Source organism: Zingiber officinale, chromosome 6B (assembly GCF_018446385.1).
Source record: "Zingiber officinale cultivar Zhangliang chromosome 6B, Zo_v1.1, whole genome shotgun sequence".
Classification (NCBI taxonomy): domain Eukaryota; kingdom Viridiplantae; phylum Streptophyta; class Magnoliopsida; order Zingiberales; family Zingiberaceae; genus Zingiber; species Zingiber officinale.
In genome coordinates this window covers 74,177,918-74,193,578 of record NC_055996.1, presented here as the reverse complement: position 1 = coordinate 74,193,578, position 15,661 = coordinate 74,177,918, and the positions used below count along the sequence as shown (strand labels likewise).

The window sequence follows — 15,661 nt, the reverse complement described above, 5'->3', positions numbered from 1 at the left end:
AAGTCAGAGGGGATGTCAAAGGTGTCTATCAGAATATCGACGTCGCGCCGATCGAAGCGCGACTCCAGGGTGGTATACCATGGGCCGAGGGTTTGGTCTTGAGGCTGAGAGGAACTGGCCATTGTCCGAATGGATGAAACCACAAAAAGTGAAGAAAGGTAAACGATAGAAGGAAGGAGATGACAGACAGCGCAGTGACCAGGGAGCGAGAACTCGACAGAAAACATGAGAGTAACAGAGAAAGGGTGAGGACCTTACAAAGAAGCAGACGAAGATCGAAGGAGGAGGCTGGAGATCGCCGGAAGAAGCAGCGACAAGATCACCGGAGCAAGAACAGCAAAGAAAGCTTCTGAACAGCAAAGAAAGCACAAATGCGGCGAGGAGGAGGAGATGGAGAAGTCTTTATAGGGTTGAGCCCGAGCGACCTCAACCGTCCGATGCAGGTCACGGGGAGCGAAGCACGCATCAAGCCGTCCATTTTAAACCGCCTCGAGCTTATCGTCCGCCACTCCGCCGCCGTACGATGACGACAGCGCGCCACGTGGCATTCAGCTACTGGAGCGTATTTAATGATCGCGTGCTCGGCCTTAATGACGAAAATTGGCGCAAACTTCGAAGAGATCCGAGGAATGTTGGCATTGACTAACGTTATAGCTTCCCCCGTGTGGGCCAAGCGGAGGATGGTTGCATGGAGATTCCGCTCGGCGTGACTGGCGGTCCAGTCAGTCGGACTAATCACCTCCTTCGACTAGACTTGAAGGGGAGGCAAGTGATCCCGCCGTTCGGACGGGGAAGTTCGGACGGGGGACCCTCTAGAGGGGAGTCAACACCACGTGGTGGTCAAAAGTCAAAAGGGTCAGCATGAGGTCCGGCCTACCGGGGAAGGGTTAGGTCGACCGGCCGAATGGGTTCTGGCGGAATCAAAGACAACTCGACAGCGAGTTGAGTTTCCGACGCTCATGGTGAACAAGGCCGCCGAGCCGAGCAGGCATCCCGCTCGGCCGAGCCATAAATCGGTAATACTGTAAGGGGACGTTCTCAGTAGAGCACGCGATGGGATGAAGTATTTCCGGTCGGTCCGACATCTACGCCCGGTCGGACCGATGCCTACCGAGCGGATGGACGCTCGGCTCAAGGAAAAAGGAGACAAGGGGACAGTTGGGAACATTTTCTGACAGTGGGCATATTTGACGACCAGGCCATATGCAGAATCGTACGACGGAAGCTTCTGCTGTCCCATCAGAGAGGTGCTCAGATTGTAGCAGTATGGTGTCAGGCATGCTCCTCTGGCAAGCACATACTAAGGTATGGTACAGTACACGTGTACGCCTCGTTAAGTGTGCCTGAGCCTCCCCACAGCTCTATATAAGAGCCCTCAGACTTCAACGGAGGTACGCAATCAGGCGATCTCTGAGATTGGAAGCCTCTTCATAATTTCCTCTTGCCTGACTTAAGCATCGGAGGGTCGTCGCCGGGAACCCCTTCCCGGCCCAACTTCTTTGCAGGTTCGTCGGAGCTCCATACAGCCGATCACGTCATCAGTTGGAAGAGCGTCACGTGCCCAGCGTCCATCGATTCAACGTTCGAACAGGATCAGACATCCAATAGAAAGTTTTGATGTCTCGGATACTGAGCGAAAGTCCAGATGGTTTGGAGGAACAGTTTGGTAAAACATAAATTCTCTTGAGAGAAGTAGGTGAGGACGTGTTCCCTGTTGAGGGAACAGTGGATGTTAATTCAGCCTAGGATTTCCAAAAAATCTAAGAATTAGAACCGGACAATCTGGAGACTGTCAAATATTTTGTTTCCATATTATTTTATTGTACTAACTTTGTTTTGTAGGGTATGTTAGGTATTTTGAACTAACATATCTTGCAGGAAGTGAAATGCACAAAAGAATCTCGGATGAATAATCCTCGAGGCGCCTTCCATGGTTCTAAAGGCACCTTGGACACCCTAGTTGAAGGCGCCTTCGGATGGATGAACTTCCAAGAATGCGAAAGTTATTAAGTCTGAGGCTGTGGGGATAAGTTCTACAGCCGGAGTCGCCTTCCATGGTATTGAAGGCACCTTCCACAGTCTATAAAAGAAGGCTTCGAGTAAGTGCTTAAATACAACTGATTTTTACGATCCTTCTCTTGCGTGCTACTTCCAAGGCGATCTTGAGCCTCCGCGACTGACTCCGACGGCTGAAAGTGCTACTCTCTAAATTCTAAGTTGTCAGTATAATTTTAATTATTGTAATTACATTATTGTACTTGTAATTCTCTGAATCGTTAGTGAATTGTCCAAAGTAAATACTCAATAAGGGTGAACCTTAGAGTAGGAGTCATCACAGAATTCGAACCAAGTAAAATCAACCCTTGTTAGCGCTTGTTTTATTTTACTTTCTATTTCCGCTACGTTGTTACTTTTTACGCGAGTGTTTTTTGAAACGTGAAAAAGTCATGAGCGTCATTCATGTTGATACAGTCTGACCTGGATGTTGTTTTGCTGTTAACACTGATTTAAGTTTGTATCAGATATTTAACTCAGATTGATTACTAATCTAGGTTGACTTGGTTGACCTGATTGAAAAAGTCCTAACTGGGATGTTAGGCAGTTGGAAAGTCCTGGTGAGTGAAGCCAGGCAGATTGGAAATCCTGGTGAGTGAAGCCAGGTGAAAACCCTAGTGAGTGAAGCTAGGTGCAAGTCCTGGTGAGTGAAGCCAGGCAAGGGAAAATCCAGATGGATCAAGGGTGATCGGACATCTGGTGTTGAAAAGTCCAAGAAGGAAACTTGGCATGCGAAGTCAGAGAGGGCACGGTAGCTCGTTCTCTGGACCTGATGGACTCGGAGAGGGCACGGTAGCTCGTTCTCCGGATTAGGTCAGAGAGGGTCCTAAGTGGACATTCCATGGCACATTGGATCGGTCGGTAGACCGATCAAATAACACATGAATCGCTGGATCGGTCGGCGGACCGATCCGGTGGAGTTCCATGGATCGGTCGATGACCGTCGGATGAAACTCGGTGCACATGAGTGAAATCTGATCGGTGCGGACCGTCGAAAACTGTCGATGCACTGAGGTCTGTCGATCGGTCGTGAGACCGATCGGAGAAGAGGCTGCGAGAAGAGAAAGGGGTGGATCGGTGCGTGGGTGATCCACACTCAATCGATCGGTCATGCGGCGATCGAGAATGGCCTCGACCGATCGGTGTTGCTGATCGGTCAAGCTGTGATCGGTCCGGTGACCGATCCACACACGAGCTGTTTTGCATCGATTCCTTCACTGCTTTTGATATACCTCATTCATTTATGTGATATAATCCTCTGTGCTATTAGCTTTTGAGTTTGCAGATTAACAGGTATCATTCCAAGCCTAATTTCAAATTAAGTTCATAAGAGGAATGCGTCAAATGGTCTTTCTGCTGGTTTCAGCGGCGCATGGTGCATTTCAGGCATCAACGGATACTGCTGTGATCTGGCTGCGATCTGCTTGACTCCTGGGGATTGGTTCGAGCTCAGAAGACGCCAGTGATGACTGTGATATCATTGGTGTGAGTTCAGAGAACCAGGTAAGGAGGAAGAGGGATTGGCTGCAGCGCTGATTTGCGCAGTTTGGACCAGATCTGTGACAGCAGAGATCAAGTTTTGAGAAGCAGTAAAAATAGCGAGAGGAGAACAAGAACAACAATAAGAAAGCTTGAAAGAAAAGTCTGTGCTGTTGTGCGAAGTTCTTGAGCTCTCGGGTGAACTGCGATCTCCGTTCTGCTATTGATCCTCGCGTGGTTGTAAGCATTTTTATTCTCCTGTGCCACCGAGTTTCTGTAAGTCTCGTGCTTTAACTTAGATATTTCTTGAGACGCTGTGGGGAGGTTACTCCACCGAGAAGGAGGATTTGTAGCCGAAAGTTATCCGGGGTGCGATCTACCGAAGATCAAGGAGTCGCCCACCTTACGGACACGCCGAGGAGTAGGGGCAAGTTATCCCCGAACCTCGTAAATTCTAGTGTTAGTGTGCTTGTGTTTTTCTTTCCTTTAGTTGTCTAATTCCGCTGTGCTAACCATTATCTGTGTAGAAGTTTTTATTTAAGTTTTTGAAGGGCTATTCACCCCCCTCTAGCCATCTAAGATCCCAACAATTCCCCCCCCCCCCCCCCTTTATCACTTTCGATCCTATAGATCCTTCTCTTCTGCATTGTCTCAATGACGATCCTACGACTCCGCGATGTGACTCAGACGACCGAAAGCGTGACTCTCCGGATCCTTAATGTTGGAGCAATCCCAATGGTCTGCGGGACCATGTGTTTTGGTGTTTGGGCAAAGGGTTTAAGTTAGGATTACCCTTGTTATTTGATATGTGTACTTGAGTTGTGCAGGACTGCAGGTGACACATGTGACTCAGGTTGATGGCTTCGGGTCCGGTGAAGGATGGAGCATCCGAGGGACCGTGGACAAGGCAGCAAGGACAATGGCCGAGGGAAGCGACTTTGAGGCATACGCGAAGGATGGCATTGGGAACAAGCCACGGGCTTGGATGCATCCGAGGGACGAGAGCCAAAGGAAGTAGGCTTGAAGGCAAGAGGTCAAGGCTGCAAAGAAGAGTCAAATGAGTCGTGAGGATACGAGTGCATGAGATATTGTACTCGGAGTAAAATCCTAGTTTTAGGGTCTTACTGTAGCAGTTACTGTAGCGCAATGTAGCAGTTACTGTGGCGTACTGTAGCAGTCGACTAGTGTATGGACTAGTCGACTGATGCACTGTAGCAGATAGCCGTTGAGAGAGTCGTTGGGCTGGCATCAGTCGACTGGTGCAAGGACCAGTCGACTGGTAACGGGCAAATCAGGTTCTGATTTGTTCCAAGCTCTATAAAAAGGAACTTGGTATGGCCGGCCAAGGCGACGAAATTAGACTTGGTTAAAGCCTAATTAGTAGTCACCAAAGTGCTCAAGGTTCCCTTGTGTCCAAGTGTTGTTGGTGAGTGTTGTGGTGAGGTTTCTCCACCCACAAGGAGGTTGAGCTAGTCGGAGTTTGCCGGGGACTAATCCACCGACGGATAGGGATCGTCCACCTTAAGGACAAGCCGTGGAGTAAGAGCCCTAATCTCTGAACCACGTTAAACGAACGTGTTAGCGGTTTACTTGCTCTTTCTTATAGTGTTTAGCTTTCTACTTGTTTGTATTAGTTTGTATTTCCGTTGCGCACTAACAAGTGTAGGGTGAAAGCGAGTATTTGGGGGTGCCGTCTATCCAACCCCCCTTCAAGCCGGCTGCAAGATCCTCCAACAAGTGGTGTCAGAGCGAGGACGCTCTCCATCGGACTAACCGCTGAGAAGAGCAACACATAAGAAGATGGCCGGGTTGATTGTCCCTCCAAAGTTTGAAGGAGGAAGCCTTGGGGACATCACCTATTGGATGATGAAGATGGAGATCTTCTTCAATACGGATTGGGACATAATGATGGTGATCAAGTACCCGTTCAAAGTCCCAAGAGACAAGAAAGGGAAGAAGCTCCTAACACGACATTGGACGGAGGAGCAAACCTCACGATCGGAGGAAAACTCAAAGGTAATAATAATTTTAATTGACTTATTGCCTCCTAATGTGATAAGTGGTGTAGGTAAATATGAGAATGCCCATGAATTATGGAGCAATGTGAAGAAATTTCCATGGGAGGAATTGTCGCCTACACAAGAGGAGAAGAAAGACCAATCGGATGTGGAGCCCAAGGAGTTGAGCTTAGTAGCTCAAGAAGAGGAGGTGGAGCAAACGGAAGTTGAGTCACGCTCAACTTCCGAGGAGAAAGAGGAGAAGGATGAAGAAATGCTATCCACTAGTGTGGATGAGGAGACATCCTCAAGGGTTGAAGAAAAGTCCAAGACAAGTGAAGAGGATGAAGAAGAGGTCTTGGAGGTCAACCTTGTGAGCACCTTCACCGAAGAAAAATCAAAAGATCACATTGTGTGTTTCGGGTGCAATGAGAAGGGACACTACAAGAGTAGATGTCCTATGGGTAAGAAAGAGGTATCTCCTAAACTCAATTCAATTCATTTAGAATCTAATTTGAGTGATAGGAAAAAGAAGGAGAAGAAGCACATTAGATGCTTCACGTGTGGAGAACTTGGACACTACCACACAAGATGCTCGAGGAAGGGAGAGTTCAAGAAGTTGGAGCATCTAAAGAAATGGGAAAAGAAGAAGAGGAGCTCAAGTCAAGGGGGAGCTTCAAGGGTAAGGGAGGTATACCCTAATTTGAAATGCAATGCAAATTCTTATGTTCCCATGCATGCTAGGAAAAATAATTATTATCATTATGTAGCAATGAAAAATTTTGGATTTAGATATCATGATCGGAATAGGGTAAATGTGGATCATAACCCTAGGAAATCTATGCATGATAAATTTAGAAATGGTAGACCTAAGGAGACCCAAGGCATTAATCCCAAGAAGGGGAGACATATGCCTAGAAAGGGTAGGTCTAGGAATGTCCAAGGTGGACATGTTGACTCTAGGGTTAGGAACCTAGAAAGGGAGAATCAAGCTTTGAAGGCAAAGTTTGATGGTTTAGAGAAATTCCTTAAGAGATTCACTATTGGATCTAAGGGATTAAGTATGGTGTTGGGTAGCCAAAAACCCAACAATGATAGATCGGGCTTGGGATACCGATCTAGTCCCTCCAAGGTCAAAAGGAGACCATGTGCTAGGGTGGCACATGATAAGGGCAAGGGAGAGTCATCCAAGGCCAATAAAAAGAAATATGCTAGGGTTGCATATGATTATGGAAAGGATGATGTGTTCAAGGTCAAGAAGATAAGGAGATCTTCTAAGGGACATCATTGTGGTTTGGTCACAATAGATGAGTCACCTAGGGAGGTGACTAAGGTAAAGAGCTCTAGGGGGAGCTCCAAGAGTCAATTTGGGACCCATGGCCAATGGATCTCAGGTGGGTTCTACTTGGGGGTCTAGAGGAGCTATGGAGTGTGCCAAGTGGTTTAGAGACAGACTTGAGTCTCAAACCTAGGGAATTGGCACACATGGTTTATGTTTCATGCAAGAAATATGACAATTGGGGTCATATTGCATGATAATTGGTTTTGGATGTATAGATGCCATATACACCAACGCTAGGGATGCATTGTGGGTTGGTATGAGCAAATACATCAAAAGGAAGCCAAAACTTGGACTTTAGGTCAAGGTTCAATTGAACCATTTAGCTAGTTTTGGATTTTGTGTCAATCTTGGGATTGGTGATAGATACATTTTGTAATGTATTTTTCCCAAGTAGACAAGGGTACAATAGACCTCTCCACAAAATTTGGAAATTTTTGGAGGTCTAGGGAATTTCTGGTGCATTTCTAAAGTTGGCCTGAAAAGGCTGATTTTTGCAGAATTAAGGTACCAGTCGACTGGTGCAGATACCAGTCGACTGGTAACAGTGTTTTTGAGCACAAAATGTCTTTGTAAGCTCATTTTGTCAATACCAGTCGACTGGTGCTGATACCAGTCGACTGGTAACAGTAGATTTCGACCACAGAATGGTTCTGTAAGGTTCTGTCGAAGGGGGCAGTCGACTGGCACTTGGGGCAGTCGACTGATACCAGTCTGAAACTGTTTTCAGCATTGGTTTGTGACCATGTCAACTCACTTAGATGTATGGGATCCAAGGGGGATTAATACATGAGTTTAGGGTCAGTTTGGATGAGAAATTTTTAACAATTGGGATATTGTTGGAGAACTTTTTGGATGTTAGGCAAAGGGGGAGAATTAAGGTTTAGTTGGGAAAACCTTTAGTGCCTTTGCGTAGGGGGAGCCTTGTGATAGATTCTTAAAAAGCCTTGTGATAAAATCCTAGCTCAACGGGGAGCTTAGGTGTAGGGGGAGCCTTGTGATAGGTTCCAATGCATGTTTTTTCGGCGTTGTAAGTCCAAGTGTGTAGCCTTGGCAATGTAAGTCCATTCGGCGGTTGCCAAGTGTGTAGCCTTGGCAATGTAAGTCCATTCGGCGGTTGCCAAGTGTGTAGCCTTGGCAACGTAAGTCCATTCGGCGGTTGCCAAGTGTGTAGCCTTGGCAATGTAAATCCATTCGGCGGAGTAAGTCCAAGTGTGTAGCCTTGGCATCGTAAGTCCATTCGGCGGTTGCCAAGTGTGTAGCCTTGGCAATGTAAGTCCATTCGGCGGAGTAAGTCCAAGTGTGTAGCCTTGGCATCGTAAGTCCATTGTATTAGCATGTTTATTTGCTATTTCTTTTCCCTAACCTAAACGTATTGCCAAACACCAAAAAGGGGGAGATTGTTGGAGCAATCCCAATGGTCTGCGGGACCATGTGTTTTGGTGTTTGGGCAAAGGTTTTAAGTTAGGATTACCCTTGTTATTTGATATGTGTACTTGAGTTGTGCAGGACTGCAGGTGACACATGTGACTCAGGTTGATGGCTTCGGGTCCGGTGAAGGATGGAGCATCCGAGGGACCGTGGACAAGGCAGCAAGGACAATGGCCGAGGGAAGCGACTTCGAGGCATACGCGAAGGATGGCATTGGGAACAAGCCACGGGCTTGGATGCATCCGAGGGACGAGAGCCAAGAGTCAAATGAGTCGTGAGGGTACGAGTGCATGAGAAATTGTACTCGGAGTAAAATCCTAGTTTTAGGGTTTTACTGTAGCAGTTACTGTAGCGTACTGTAGCAGTTACTGTAGCGTACTGTAGCAGTCGACTGGTGTATGGACCAGTCGACTGATGCACTGTAGCATATAGTCGTTGAGAGAGCCGTTGGGCTGGCATCAGTCGACTGGTGCAAGGACCAGTCGACTGGTAACGGGCAAATCAGGTTCTGATTTGTTCCAAGCTCTATAAGAAGGAGCTTGGTATGCCCGGCCAAGGCGACGAAATTAGACTTGGTTAAAGCCTAATTAGTAGTCACCAAAGTGCTCAAGGTTCCCTTGTGTCCAAGTGTTGTTGGTGAGTGTTGTGGTGAGGTTTCTCCACCCACAAGGAGGTTGAGCTAGTCGGAGTTTGCCGGGGACTAATCCACCGACGGATAGGGATCGTCCACCTCAAGGACAAGCCGTGGAGTAGGAGTCCTAATCTCCGAACCACGTTAAACGAACGTGTTAGCGGTTTGCTTGCTCTTTCTTATAGTGTTTAGCTTTCTACTTGTTTGTATTAGTTTGTATTTCCGTTGCGCACTAACAAGTGTAGGGTGAAAGCGAGTATTTGGGGGTGCCGTCTATCCAACCCCCCTTCAAGCCGGCCGCAAGATCCTCCAACACTTAAGTCGTCAGGATAATCTTTCTTTATAGAGCACTTAAATTATACTTTTTTTTGTAATCGCCTTTGGTACTTGTAAGTTACGAATTGATAGTGAATTGCCTAACGAAAGCTATCGTCGATCGAGGGTCTTGGAATAGGAATTGTTACAAGCTCTGAATCAAGTAAAATAAAAAAATGTTAGCATTGTTTTCTTTTGCAATTATCTTTATTCCGCTACGTTATTCTAATTGAATTTTTCCGGAAAACGTGAAAATCACGAGCACTATTCACCTCCCTTCTAGCACAATGATCCTACACAAAATCCCCCCCCACAATCTCGGCAATATAGACTCCCTTCCAGTCTCAGCAGCAGACCCCCTTTTAGTCTTGACTACAGTCTCGACAGTTGACTCCCTCTCAATCTTAGATTGTCCTATAGTCTCGGTAGTAGACTCTCTCTCGGTCTTGATAGTGGATCCCCTCCTCAGTCTAGGCCTCATCTTAGACTTTCTCTCATCTCAAACTTACTCTCAATCTACGCTATCTTCCCTGAGGGCATCTTTTATCTTGCCCCTGATCACCAACATTCTCCTTCAAAGACGGATCCCAACATCGTCTTTCCCTAAGTCATTCTATATTGATGTCATTTTTCTATCCTTAAACACATGTCTACACCCTATGTGGGCTCGTGGCCAATAACTGTGAATATTTTAAGATGTGTGATATTCTAATAATGGAATAGCATATACGAAATTATTAGTCTCCTTTTATTTAAGCAAATATATTTTTTTCCCTTCCTATATTTGGGCCTTTACTTTGAATATGCACACGGTCCGGCATGCCGGCCAGTTGGGGGTTAATAATGTAACTAAATAGAGAGGCCCATTGGCCGTTGGATTCAAACGGCTAACGGACTGCTATTCGCACAAATAATATATGCAAGCAATCCACTGTGCCGGCAGCGATCTTGATGGCTACGTCTCGCAATTATTATGCGACCTTCAAAAATAATGGCCCAGTCGGCGACGGCGTGGGCGGTGGACCTACGTCGGCACGAAGAATATACTTCTGCGTGAACTGATTCAATTCCTGATCCTGGCTTTGTTTTTGGGAACTAATAAAATTAATTAACAATATTTAAGATTTAAATATTTCTGAAGAAGGGAGAAACAACTAGATTTTCATATTTAAATATTTAAGATTAATATGAAATTTTCACGAATTAATAAGTAGATTTTCATACTAAAACAAACAGATGGCGACAAAAACAAGTGAACCACGCAATATAAAAATAAAAGGCACCCACGAGTGAAAAACGCCCATATCTTTCAGTTCCCGAACGCAAAGCGACACCCATACATGTAAAAGGAAATAAACGTAAAATTATAGAATATGACGTCATAAATGCTAACGCTAATTATCATCCATTACAAAGAGAAATAATTAATAATGGATTGGAGAATAATTATGATTCAGTATTAAACAATGCAGACCGGTCCGGTCCATATCCAATCAGGCCCTTTAGTCACATAATTAATTTTGATTAATTTTTTCTGCGATCTAGCGCCACGTGGATGCTACCGTGAGAATCCGCCCCTTCCACGCGAACCCGATCCGGTTCTCCTCCCCTGCTACGGAGAACCCCGGGTTGGGACGGAGTGATTCGAGTCGAGCTTTGACCGGTTCGACCACAGCCGACCCGAGCTGGGCTGGTTTGAAGCCGGCCATGCCCATGCGGGCACGCCACTTGCCGAATACCTCGCACCGTTCGATCCGGTCGGCGCCCTCTCTCGCCACCGAGTTCACCGCGCGCCGCGCCAGCCCGGCCTCGAGGCGGGTCCGGTCGGCACTGTCGCGAGCGGCGGTGACGTCCAGCGACTCCAGCAGCACGCCGTAATGAGCACACGCGGAGGCGAAGCGGCCCGCGAAGGCGGCGGTGTTGGTGTTGATCTCCTGCTCCACGAGTGCGACGACGCGCGGGCGGAGAGCGCGCACGCGCCGGAGGAGATCGTCGCGGGGGTTGAACGGAGAGACACTCTCGTCGGGGACCCGGGCGAGGGCGAACGGGAGGTTGACCGCTAGGGCTTCCCCCGCCTCGCACCCCAGCGCGGCGGCGTCGAGCTCGGCCGCGGCCGCGCGATGGACGACGTCGAAGCGGACGACGAGGCCGTGCCGCTTAGCTAGATTCTCGATGCGGTCGCCGACGCTTCTTAGAGCTCCGTCGATGTCGTTGTTGGCGAAGAGGGAGGTGCGATCAGAGACAGCGGTGATTCGGAGTGATGGGGGCCGCGCAGCCGGGTGGAGACGCTGTCGGTCGACGAGGGCGTCGAAGAGGGCAGAGTACTGGCCTGCATGGGAAACCTGGAAATCGAGGATGTGGATATTGGGTTGATCCTTGGTGGCCTCCAAAATTGCCAAATTGGCGGCCACGAGGCCGATCTTGAAGCAAGGAGATACCTCGTAGAGCATCTGCGAAGCTGCGAAGTAGTCCGAGCTGCAAACTTCGGCGGCTGGCAAAAAAGAACCGGCGGCTGGCGCCGGCTTCAAGCGAGCAAACAGTACGGAGATCATCATCGCCGTGAGCCGCTGCTCCGGGTTACCTCTGTAGTTCGCGGCGCTCTTCAGAACAGCGAGGTTCGCGGTGGCCATGTCGATGTTACCGTCTGCGACGGCGTTTGCGGTGTCAAGGAGCATCTGCCGCAAAAAAGTCCCGGCAGGGATCGCGGAGGCCAGCGATGATGGAGGCGAGCTCGAGGCAGAGGATGACATGGTGGATGAGGAAGAGTTCGTCGGCGATGTTGAGAACTGGTTCGCGCCTGACACGCTCGGCACAGACGACGGTACCGGCGGCGTGATAAGTTGCTGCATCGCCTCGCTCCACTCGGCGGTCGTCACGGCGGATCCAGAAGCACTCACCACGTCCTCTTCGTCCTCCATGAGAAGCCGCCGCTCCAGTTCCTGAAGACCGTCCCGCAGCGCAGCGGAGGGACCGATCTCCGCCCTCGGGGCAGAGAACGGCGCCTCCTGCCTGCGAAACGACCCGGATGACATCAAATTCAAGGAAGCCGTAGATGCAGACGAGCCCAAAAAGGGATCTTGAGGCGGAGGCATCGAAAGACACGGAGAAGCAGAGGAAGCAAGAAGCGTCCTCTGTTTCACCGAGCGAAGGAACAACGCCTGCTGCATCTGCTGTTGCTGTGCCCTCTCCATATCCGACAGCGGCCGCTTCATCAGGCCGACACTTCCAGTCTCCGGCGCCTGAACCCCAAAGCCGACATCTCGCCCTGGGAAACCAGTACTAGCCATGTTTCCCTACGCCACTGGAACGCCCGGAGAGGTAGAAGAAGACGACGAAGAAGAGAGGTGCAAAAAAAGATAAACAAATATAAAAAGAGAGACTCATATGAACATGGCGACTTTCTTTTTCAACCCCTGAAACAGAGTAATCTCCGTCTCTCCCTCATTTTATTATGTCTAAAAACTGAAAATCAAGAGAAAGTCGATGACAAGTCCGCTGTTTTCTCGCCAGATTTATACACCAATTAGTAATTAATTATTGAAGTGGTAAAAGGGTAAGCGCCACCGCTGGCGAGGTGTTGTCCACACGCGGAGCCGATGCTGTGTTGCCCCTCTCAGCGCCTAATTGGGCGCCGTCGAACGCGACGTCGTTCGCCACCGGGCCACTCTCCAGGCGAAGGACCGAGTTCACCGAGTCGCGGGCAGCGCGGCTGGATCGGTTGCTTCGTCCGCACCACGTGTGAGACGGAAAGCGTAAATCCAGCGGGTTCGGTCACGTCGGCCCGACGGCGCTCTTCGTCCCTATGGATTGCAAACACCGCACAGCCTTTCGAGCAAATAGCGTACCGTAAATGATTCCAGCGACGTGGGAAAAGTGGGCCTGGAGTCTTCGGCGGCTCCTTAATCGATGCTTCGTGTCCACGTGCAAACAGTGAATGGTTCAATGACAAGTAGAAGAACATAAATAAATGGGGCGTCGCATTGAATGGCACATAGTGGAATCCACTCTCTGTGGATCACAAAGAATCTTAAACTAGATTTTATTATGCCCGAAAAAAATAAAATAATTATTAAGAAATTCCGAATTATAATAGAGAGTATGAGTCGATTAGGCATACCAACTAGTTACCGACTTCAAAAAATTGCGATCTGATTTATTAAATTTGATTTTTCCAATCAAATCCCATTCAGGACTCAGGAGCGTTTGGCACATGGATATAAGAATAAAAAAATTAGATTCATCTTGAATCTTGATAGAAATAAGAATTAATATTTTAAAATGATATTTTAAAATTTAGTAGTGATAAAATCAATCTCTTCTCTTGAATTTCATCATATTAAAAAATTTAGATATCATTTAAATTATTTTAAACTAAAATACATTTAATATATTCGTTCAATTTTTTTTTATATCTCTTGTATTTTTTCTTTTCTCATTCTCTTCACCATATCTATTTGGATTTTTCTATACCATATTTTGATATGCCTTTTCTTCAATCCGGAATTCCCAATAAATCCTTGACTCCTTGAATACAATGGGATTTCACACCTGGCAAATATTTGACTCTACCTCCTCTTATTAAGACCTTTCGCCTGGAATGTGAGCAAATATCAAGTGTACTTTGGCTATCTTACATAGAGCTGAATTAGGTTTTTTCGGTGCTCCTGTTGAAACACACGGGCATACTCCTTCCTTCTGAGGATATTGATCCAAAGCTCGAGTATGGTCCGTGCATCGCTATTTCCTTTGTTCTTTCCCCCTTACCCTATCACTAGTGGTTACTCCCGATCCGAAGCACCCCTTTTCCATTCATAGAGAAATCCAATCGTCAAAATCAATAAAAAGGTCATCATGACCAAGATCCAAACAGATCAATCTTGTTGGGAGGTACAGCCCAAGGAAAGGAAAAGGTTACTTCTCCCATATCTATACCACGTCGTTATCACTTCTTATACCACGTCGTTATCACTCTACCACGGTGGGATAAAAAAATAATGATGCTTGTATCTCAGCAATAGTCGTGAATGGACTTGCTATGAAACTAATACTATGTGATCCTGTCCGAATCACTGAATCAACGGACGCTAGGCACGTGGCGCTCTCCTAGTTGCTGACGTAGATCTCCGACCGGTCGTATAGAGCTCCGGAAAACCTGCACAGAAGTCGGGCCGGGAAGGGGTTCCCGGCGACGACCCTCTGATGCTCAAGTCAGGTAAGTGGACAACAAACCTATCTAGCCCGCAGCAAACGACTCGCGGTAGAGGCACATCAAATCTGTTGATAGCTGGTCACTTGCTAAAAGTGATTTCATGGGGCCTTGATCCATGACACAGGAGGAGTTGGACTCAGATGGATTGGAGTCACTGGAGACTCGCGGACACATGGGAGACTTGAGCAGCATGTGCATGACTGAGCAGCATGGACACAGGCTTTCAGAGGACACAGGACATTGATGATGAGGACACACGAGCAGCTAGACAGCGATAGCAGGCAGTGCTGGATGATACCTCAGCTCAGTATCTGGTACTGAGGACGAGCTGGCAGCCAGCATGTGCAGAGGAGACAGGGATAGATGGTACATGAGTGAGCACATGTACATGACCATGGTTCCCCTTCCAGATCTGATACTTCGTCAGACATGACATAAGGGGTTCCAGGATCACTTTTGTATGTTTGTGCATTTTGATGATATATATTTACCTTTTCATCAAAAAAAAAGATAAGTGTACAACAAAGAAGTGGCTCCGAATATGCTAGAATGCATACCTCCGGTGAAGTGTGAGGCTCCTTATATAGAGCTGGGAAGGGGCTCACGCACACACACCGAGGCTAATACGTGTCCTCAGCCCATACCTCAATATGAGCTTGTTAGAAAAGTTTACCTGACAACATACTGTTACAGTCCGAGCACGTCTTTGATGGGACAGCGGAACCCTCTGTCATAAGATCCTGCGTATGGCCTGCTCGTCGAACATACCCGCTGTCAGAAGATGTTCCCTTGTCCTTTTGTTCCCTTGTCCTTTTGTCTCTTCTTACCTCATGTCGAGCGTCCGGCCGGTAGGTCCGCTCGGGAGAATCCCAGTAGTGTGCTCCGTGGATTATTAGCAGTATTGCTACTTTATGCCTTCGGCCGAGCGAGCCACCCGCTCGACCATACGACCTTGTTCAACATGAGCGTCGGAACCCCTACTCCCGCTGGGGTGCCTTTGCTTTCAGTTAGACTCCGGTCGGTCGGTTGGTCCAACCCTTTTCCGGTCGGCCGGTCGGTTCAACCCTTCTCCGGTAATCCTTTTAACCTTTTGACCTCCATGTGGCGTTGACTTCTCGGAAAGGGGGTCCCCTGTTCTTACCGCCGGATCACTTGTCCAACCCTTTTCCGGTCGGCCGGTCGGTTCAACCCTTCTCCGGTAATCC

The 15,661-nt window shown here is 47.9% G+C and overlaps 1 protein-coding gene across 2 annotated transcripts; it reads right to left on the bottom strand.

Annotated features, from left to right (window-relative positions):
* Positions 1 to 10,682: 10,682 nt before the first annotated feature.
* LOC121992710 (scarecrow-like protein 8) lies at positions 10,683 to 12,753 on the bottom strand. Of its 2 annotated transcripts, XM_042547240.1 has the most exons (2): positions 11,686 to 12,753; positions 10,683 to 11,589 (listed from the first exon to the last, which is right to left on the bottom strand). In XM_042547240.1, the coding sequence occupies exons 1-2, from the start codon at positions 12,532 to 12,534 to the stop codon at positions 10,789 to 10,791; spliced, it is 1,650 nt and encodes a 549-aa protein (XP_042403174.1). In that variant the 5' UTR covers positions 12,535 to 12,753; the 3' UTR covers positions 10,683 to 10,788. The 2 variants fall into 2 exon arrangements, with proteins under 2 accessions (XP_042403174.1, XP_042403173.1); XM_042547239.1 differs by having other exon boundaries at positions 10,683 to 12,753.
* Between the last annotated feature and the right edge of the window lie 2,908 nt (positions 12,754 to 15,661).